The sequence below is a fragment of the Solanum stenotomum genome, chromosome 6, assembly GCF_019186545.1.
Source record: "Solanum stenotomum isolate F172 chromosome 6, ASM1918654v1, whole genome shotgun sequence".
Classification (NCBI taxonomy): Eukaryota; Viridiplantae; Streptophyta; class Magnoliopsida; order Solanales; family Solanaceae; genus Solanum; species Solanum stenotomum.
In genome coordinates this window covers 2,321,145-2,330,245 of record NC_064287.1, presented here as the reverse complement: position 1 = coordinate 2,330,245, position 9,101 = coordinate 2,321,145, and the positions used below count along the sequence as shown (strand labels likewise).

The 9,101-nt window shown below is 35.1% G+C and overlaps 1 protein-coding gene and 1 non-coding gene across 2 annotated transcripts; one reads left to right on the top strand and one right to left on the bottom strand.

The window, feature by feature from the left end:
- Positions 1–495: 495 nt before the first annotated feature.
- Positions 496–5,278, top strand: LOC125867529 (DNA repair protein RAD51 homolog 3). Its single transcript, XM_049548067.1, has 9 exons — positions 496–636; positions 3,278–3,376; positions 3,600–3,722; positions 3,861–3,894; positions 3,977–4,047; positions 4,150–4,376; positions 4,458–4,589; positions 4,681–4,747; positions 4,946–5,278. Exons 1-9 carry the CDS (start codon positions 525–527, stop codon positions 5,119–5,121), a joined length of 1,041 nt encoding a protein of 346 aa, XP_049404024.1. The 5' UTR covers positions 496–524; the 3' UTR covers positions 5,122–5,278.
- A 3,149-nt stretch (positions 5,279–8,427) lies between these two features.
- Positions 8,428–8,511, bottom strand: TRNAL-CAA (transfer RNA leucine (anticodon CAA)). The gene has a single exon. It is a non-coding gene; the product is annotated as a tRNA-Leu (tRNA).
- Between the last annotated feature and the right edge of the window lie 590 nt (positions 8,512–9,101).

The following is a 9,101-nucleotide window of genomic DNA, read 5'->3' as shown; positions in this document are numbered from 1 at the left end:
TCCATCTTGTATCACTTTTTTCATAGCTATTCTTATTATATCATAAACTTGTCGACGAATGCATGAAGCAAAACATCCTTGCTATCCATGGTAACTAAATCAATACTTATCTTCTTTGATTCAACTTGTAATCGTGCATGACATTTAAACAAATCTTATTAAATACTTTAATTAATATTTCATAATTCTCTTGAAAATTACTATTCACAAGCATTTATTCAAGAAATTCGTTGTACTTGAATAAAAATTTTGTCACTATCGAATGGTCAATTAATTCATTATTAAAACTCCAACTCCCATATCATTATTATCAATATTGTTGATCAACTTTGTTTTTCCACAATATTCAAATCTAAACAGAGTTTATTTAAAATATTTAACAAAAATCCAAAAATACATCTTTTTTTATTAACTTAATAATAAATTAAAATTTCTAGAATATGTTTAAGAAATTACTTTGAATAATTCATGACCATTTTGTCATTAGCTCCAATTTTGAGCGGGAAAACCCTGAAAAGATTGTGATGGAAGTTTCAAGTCTTCCGATATCGGCGTCGCTGAGAGCGAAGCTTATCTCCGGCGGCTACACTTCTATATCTTCTCTCTTTTCCGTTTCTCACTCCGATATTGCCCGCGGTATACTTCTTCTCTCTGTCAAATTTATTACTATTAATGCTCTGAATCTGTCTTTGAATTGACTAGCAATCGGTTTATAAGTTAGCTAGTTTATTTGTTTTCGCGTAGTGAAATATATGTAGAGAAAGAGAGGCGCTTTGAATTGGGCTCTTACTAGTGGAATTGGGGAGAATCTAGTTTTCATTTGTTGAATTAATGTCTAATTTGATCGATAGTTAAGGTGCCGGACTCAGATTTTGAGCTCCAAGTTGTATGATGCCTGAAAGGTTTTAATAATCTTCTGCTGGAAATATGATATTCTTTTTACTAGGAAAGGTTAACTGAATTAAGGAGAGGCGGAGCCAGGATTTTTAGTTTATGGCTTTCGGACCACAATTGGCAGGATTCTTCTGGAATCTGATCACTTTTGTAATGACTGGTGAATTATAGCGTTGATAACTTGTTTTCTGATTTGTATACGCACAACAAGGTCAAGTAATATGTATTTTGATTCAGTTCCTTGATCTTTTTTGGTGCTTAGAATTCGAAATTTTATATACTGCTCCTCTGTTCTGTAATTTTACGGCGATGGCGGAGCTGAGATCAGTGGCTTTTGTTTTACGAAATTGGAAAAGTGAAATGAGGTTTGATTGAAAAAATAATTTCGAGAAAAGTTCTAATTGTTTTTGAAAAACTGGAAACATTGAAAGATCATTTCATTGTTTTTTCAAACAAACACCACCTTAATACTAGTTAGAAATTTGTTGATTGAAAGAATTTGGAAATGGAGTCCGGAGATTGAACGAGATGATGCTAGATTTCCTATAATATTGGAGTTTTGGGGCAAATTTGTTGGTTTATTTGGCTTGAGTCGTTGTTTGAGTTTATTTGATCATTCATCGCGTAGGATTGAATTGGTGTTTTCATCAATATAGAGTCAGTCTTGATCTTCACTCTCCTAATTCACTTTAAATTTGTTATATAATCATGGGATGTACAAATTTGGTTGAGTTAAGAGAAGGACCAAGAGCCCTTTATATAGTTTCTAAAGTGTCTCTTTGTGACTGTAAAAGAGTCACCATAAATAAAGACTATTAATCCTTCCTCTACATTCAAATATGTAAATCTGTGATGTATGTTTCTTCTAAGTGTATGTATTTAATATATAGAGATATTCATATCTACGAAATAAGAATGTATCAAGGTATTGTTATACCATTAGTTATCTATATACATTGCCTGTGCATTAATCTCCTATAAAAGTCCAAGTACATTTGTAGTAGATATGCATAAATGCATTCATATAGTGATGAGTCATAACTGTTGAATTTTACTAACAGATAATCAGAAGATTTTCGAAGTAGTTGCATTAAGCTTACTGTGTTATCTCGACATTTGAGGAGGAGAGTCTTAGATCTGGTTCCTGATGAGACTTGTGCTAATAAAACTATTGTTTTTTGTTGAATAATCTTTACTGTTACGCAACTCTGCTTTCCGTTTGTGTCCAGTCTTACTCATTCGTCTGTTTAACTCCAGTATTATAGGAAATCTAGCATCATCCTACAACTCGTTCAATCTCCAGACTCCATTCCCAAATTCTTCAATCAACACATTTCTAACTAGCATTAAGGTGGTGTTTGTTTCAAAAAATAATGAAATGATCTTTAATTTTTCCAGTTTTTCGAAAACAATTAGAAGTTTTCTCGAAATTCTTTTTCAATCAAACCTCATTTCACATTTTTCCAATTTTTGTAAAACAAAAGCTACTGTTCTCAGCTCCGCCATTGAAGCTAAAATTAAGGAACAAAAGATTTCGAATTCTAAGCATCAAAAAGATCAAGGAACTGAATCAAGATACATATTACTTGATCTTCTTGTATGTATACGAATCAGAAAACAAGTTATCGACGCTGTAATTCGCTGATCATTACGAAATTATCAGAGTCCTGCCAATTGTGGTCCAGAAGCCATAAACTAAAAATTCTGGCTCCACCTCTCCTTAGTTCAATTAACCTTTCAAGCATCAACTTGGAGCTCAAAATCCGAGTCCGGCACCTTAACCGGTGATCAAATTAAACATTATTTCAACATATGAAAACTAGATTCTCCCTAATTCCACTTGTAAGAACCCAATTCATGTCAGTGTTAGGTGTCCATGAAATACAGTGGGGACGGGTTGGAGTGTATTATTGTCAGATGGAGGTGTCTAGATGTGCATGCAAAGTTGGAGGGATTACTTGACAGTTGAGGCCAAGTTTGAGTGTCGGTTTATGTATTATGCCTTTAACACACATGCAAAGTTGGAGGGATTACTTGACAGTTGGAGTGTCGGTTTATGTATTATGCCTTTAACACACATGCAAAGTTTGAGACAAAGTTACTGGATTCTGCTGAACCCGTAGCCACCATTATAGCTCTGCCGCTGGATGTAAGGGGAACTCATTTTTTAGGAAAATTAGGAAAAGAATAAGCTTGGAGCTACAACAAAGAGAAGCTTAAATTTGCATGACTTTCATTTTCTTTCCGTTATAATTTTTTGATTAAGTGTGATGGACACTAAAACAGATTAAGTTTTGTTTAACGAGTGACACCAATGTTATTCCTAATTAGTGTTTTTATGCATATGTAGAATATTTCATTGTTTTGACTTTATCTGTTATAGATCTAAAGATTTCAGAAAATGAGGCGCTCGAGATTTTGAGAGTTGCATCACAAAGGAGGGGATCGGAAAGATCTAATGGAACTAGCTCTATTGTCAATGGTATGTTATTACTACTATTCTCTCTCCTTTTGAAAACTTGATGTTTTGTCCATTAGAAGTCATCTAGGTAATGCTTACAGTAATTTACAATTATGAGGTCATTTGTTCAATGATTAAGTTTGTTTCAGTGTGACTTGTTGACAGTAGCATGCAGTGTCATTTTTTCTGCTTTGATTATTTGGCAAATAGGAAGCATATTTAGTTATGTGTTTCTTGGGTATAGGAGCACAGAGTGCCTGGGAAATGCTAAACGAGGAGAAATCGCTTGGACGTATCACAACATCCTGTTCAGAGTTGGACGATATCTTGGGTGGGGGTATAAGTTGCAAAGAGGTTACTGAAATTGGTTAGTGTTTAAACCTCTACATATGCTTGCCCATTACTAACATATCATAAGGTGTTCACTCTTGCTTATTGGCATTTCTAAGACGACATGTTTGCAGCTCTTGTCAAGTGAGGATAAATTATTTTCTGATTGTTTCAGGTGGGGTGCCAGGAATTGGTAAAACGCAACTTGGGTAATCGTTGTCATATGTACTTCCTGTGTATTAGAAATAGCTTCATTTTTGTTTCTTGTGGTTAAGACGCTTCAAAATTCAGGATACAACTTGCAGTGAACGTTCAAATTCCCATGGATTATGGCGGTCTCCAAGGCAAGGCAGTATATATAGGTACGTGCTGATAGAGTTGTCTTTTTCTTCACATCTTACATCAATTATAGCTAGTCTCTTTCTAAAATCAGCCAAGCACTTAGAGTTATATGCACTTTGTAGATACAGAAGGAAGCTTCATGGTGGAGCGTGCTTTACAAATTGCTGAAGCTTGTTTGGAAGATATGCACGAATATCATGGATTTTTAAAGAGGGATTTACAAGCTTGTCAAGTTAACATGCAGCCAAAGGATTTCCTTGAGAATATATTCTATTTTCGCGTTTGTAGTTACACAGAGCAAATTGCTGTTGTAAATTACTTGGAAAAGTTCATTTCAGAGCATAAAGATGTGGGTAGAGTAACTCTTTCTTTTTAAATATTCATCCTCATTACCAAAAATATGTGATCTCTTAAATTTTATGCTTAATAGGTGAAGGTGGTTATAATTGATAGCATTACATTCCATTTCCGTCAAGATTTTGATGACATGGCCCTTAGAACCCGACTACTGGGTGGAATGGCCTTAAAGCTGATGAAGCTTGCAAAGAAATATACTTTGGCAGTAAGGATAACTTTATTACCTAAGTGATTTTCTTTCTGTACATGATTTGACAGTGTTACTTATGATTATATGAATTGATTTATTTGTGTAGGTTATCCTCTTGAATCAAGTCACCACCAAGTATACAGAAGGTCAATATCAATTAACTCTTGCATTAGGTAATTACAAAGCCTCCTTTTGTAATGATATAACTTGTTACACTATATACCTGCTATGTTGCTGATTTTGGCTCTGAACCCTCCACATTCCTGAAGAAATTTTTCTGGTTTTTACAAGTTTGAGGAAAACGAAGATGGTGATATTATTGTATTAAGCATTGTCCCTATTTTAGCTTCTTATTAAGTCTTGCTAAACAGGAGATAGCTGGTCACATGCTTGCACTAACCGGGTGATTCTATACTGGAATGGTAACGAAAGGTATGCATACATTGACAAGTCGCCTTCTGTTCGATCAGCAGCAGCCGCATATTCCGTAACAGGCAGAGGGATTCGGAGCTCTGTTTCAAACTGTAAACGAGTCAAGATGATGTAAGTTCTTGGTTTAAATTTTAAGGATAAATGAATGGAACTCGTTTCTATCTTTCTCCAGGGTGAGAAACTGAGCTTTACATGAAGTGACATGATCTTGTAAATACTGCGCTTAGCCATGAGTCTCTGTTGTATGAGAAAATAAATTATTTGTGTAGCATCTTATTTAAATACAAGTTAACAAATGATTCTACTCGTTAAGTTTCTCATTTCAACTGCGAGCAACTCTTACTCATTTGGTTGGGAACAAGTTATTCATTTCTAGGTTTGTCATCTTACCATATTGAGGGATAAAAACAACACTTTAATCTGGAGATAACTAATTTCGGAATAAGTTATCTTCCAATTTCATCTCAATTAAACATCCTGACCCCAGAAAAACCTAATCCATGCGGCTGCTCGTGAATGGTTACTTAGAAGCCTCTCCTGAGTCTCAAACTGTGGGAGAGTCAAACCTTATAAATACATATGCATGTCTAATGAATTATAATCTTACGGCACTGACCAAAACAATCTTGAAACCTATTCAATTAATACACGGGGAACCAACTGTCTGATTTACTTCTAAGGAATTAGATGAGTATGTCGTTGAGAGGGACTTCATCAAGCCGTGATTATGAAGCTTTCCTATGGTGCGCCAAGCTTACACGAATTGAGAAAATTAATTCCAAAACAGTTGGTCATCAAAGGACGTTATTTAATTGGCTCGCGACATCTTTTAATTCGGTGTGATCTTTATGAAGGTTTTTGCTCTGTTCTTTCAAAACAGTTTGGTTATCTTCAATTTAATGGGGAACAACATCTGTTCCGTAACTTTCCATGGACACAATTTTAACCCTAAGGAAGAAACTTCAAAAGCTTTGGCGTGGGTTTCGCTACCGGATCTGTTGCCAAATCTTTTTGCTCGAAGACCTTTGTTATCCATTGCATCGGCTATTGGTAAGCAGTAGCCATAGATAAAGCCACTTAAAATAGGACAAGACCTAGCACAACTAGAGTTAAGGTCATTCTTGATCTTATGGACAAACATCCGAAACGAGTAAGGATGCATTTTTTGGATGAACAATCTGGTAAGCTCATTGAACACTATCAACAGGTTGTGTTTGATAATCTTCCTTTGTATTGTACCTATTGTAAGCACCAAGGTCATGAAGATGTTGATTGCCGACTAATGATCCAGAAAAACAAAAGGGAAGAGGGTAATCAAGATGACAAAACAAACAATCTGGAACAATTGCAGGGTGATGCACGAGACTTCTTGAATGCAAAAAAAAACTGAAAATAAAGTCTCTAATGATACAGATAATGCAAGTAATGTGAACGGAACACCGAATATCAATTCTATGCAGCACCTAACTACTGAAAATAGTGGGGCGATACAAGGCTAGTAGTAGTTGGTCAAAGGTCAGTGCCTGGAACAAAGGTTTGGGAGGGCCTTTTGGTGCCTGGACCAGAGGTTCAGTTGTTAAACATCTCTGGAAAAAGTTTGGCTGATGCTACGAAAACTTCAGATAAGGGCCAAGGATATCAAGAAGGCTATACATGTGTAATTTCATGTGAAGATCAAGTTGGTTCGAATGCAGGTCAGGTGCTTGATCGAAATTCGATTGCAACATGGAAACTTGAAAATTCTGGGCAGCAAACATGTCAAACTGAAGTTGGGCAGCAACTAAATTATAATGCTACTGAAAAAGAAAGTGTTACAGCTACAGGGATCGCGAGGGTAGGGAGTGAACCTGCAGATACAACAAATGATAAGATTGGGCTTCAAGAAAAGACAACTAATTCAAAGGCTTTTGGTGTTGCGTCGCAAGTCGCTTCTGGAAAGCTATTGACTGAAGATGTAGCCATTAACACAACTGCTACTTTTGTGGCGCAAATAAAAGAACTTGGACAGTCTAATATAGTTGATAGAGCAGGGTAACAGTTGATGTTGGAACTCAAATTGGTTCTCCTGGAGCCTCTCAAATTAAGCCTCATGTTGCTCCTAAGTTGAATATGGTTAATTCTCATGCTCTACTGATTGTTTCAATCTCTCAAGTTACTTCGACAAATAATTTGATCACTTCTAGCGGGCAAAAAGGTGTTACAGGTGAGTCGATGGGTCGATCGGGTGGAAGAAGAGGATGAACATGTCACAACTCATAGAAAATTGAGCCCCGAAGCACCATTTTTTGTGCCTAAGGGTAGTGGCATTTCCAGTGATTCATCCCCATTACATATAGGGCGACAATTGGTTTTAACAGGTACTAAGGTTCAAAAAGTTTCAGTTGGTGACAAAGAGCTTCTTGATGCGTTGGTGAGTTATAATGTTAAAAAATTGACTTCTCTTACGCCTATTAACACAAACAAACAACTACAAGATGTTGGTAGTAGTTCTTTCTGCACAAACAGATTTGCTAACCTACAAGATGAGGACACCTTTGAGGAAAGTGAATAATATGATAAGTTGAATAATTGTTTTGCAAATGCAGCTAGGGATGCATATATTTCTTCTAGGCAACAACGCAACAACAAAAAGAAGCATGAAAGAAAAAATAGTTGGGATGATAAGATGACTGAGGAGTTTGTTCCAAGGCACCTACCGATGCAACTGACAAAGTAGAATCATATGACAATGTTAACAACTTTAACAAGATCCAATAAATCTAAGAAGAATAAATGAACTGTCAAGTATTGTTAGACAGATTTGAAGAGGTAGAGAAGAGGAAAACACTCCAGGTTACTTTAGAAGGGCAATCTGTCTTTTTTAGTTCATACTTTTGTAAAACGAAGTTTGAGTTTAATTACTCAAATCTCATCATGACTTTTATACATTTGTAATATCATCATAGAGTGTATTATAAACTCTGTGATGATCATAGAATACTTTGTTTTCTCTAGCTTTTATTTTCTTCGTGCGGGTTAATTAGTAGAGGTTTCGTACCTCATTAGAATTGGTAAGGTAAGGTCTAGTCCCCCTTGCTTGTACTTATCTTTGTTGAGGTTTTCTTTTAATTATATTATTAATAAAAGGCCGCTAGACACTGTCTAGTGGTATAAATTCCAAAAAAAAAAAAAAAAAAACTCTTATCCTTCTTACCAAACGATTATAATGAATGCAACTAATATAGATAAAGTAATCAGTACTTTCCAAAATGATAGTAACAATTAAGTAACTTAGAAGACATTATATAGTTTTAACTCACTCACTTTACTTTTATCTTTAATGACTACGTTTAACTTTCTTTCTTTGATGTGTGTATGTAGACTGTAGTTACTCTCTTTTTAGTCTATTTATTTTTTAAAGAGAAAAAATATTTTATAAAAATGTCAGAAGTGGGATTTGAACCCACGCCCTCTTACGAAGACCAGAACTTGAGTCTGGCGCCTTAGACCACTCGGCCATCCTGACTTGATGTGCACTTAACTTCATTCTCTAGTTATATACTATTAGTACTTTGAATTCGAACATACAAAACTAAAAGTTATCCCTCCATTTTTAATCAGTCGTCACATTTTAGGTTTCAAGCCCCTTAATAAACTAGGTAAGGTAATTACTATTTAGTATTTTTTTTTAAGTCAAGTTTTCAATAAATAATCCTACGCGACATAATTTGAACTTCAATAGAAATATCGAATGTCAAGTGAAAACCAAATAAGGCACAAGGTAAATAAATAAAAAACAGAAGTGGTTATAATAACTAGGTGAAGAGCAAGTTAATTTGTATTGGTTGCTGCTATTTTTAGTGCCAAGTGGTCTTTGCGCCTTGTAATTGCCGCCTGCTAAAAATGACCAATCTGCTATTGCGTGCGTCTATAACGACAGCCCCAAACTCCAACAACTCCACACAGCATCAGTATCAGTTAGGTTTAAGGGATCGGTTGATAACTGATTTGGAGATGAGTTATACATGTATTAAATTATATGTAAGGGAAATTATGTTTCATAGCTTAAGAATAAATTATTTATTTATTTATATAATTAATATGACATTTAATTTA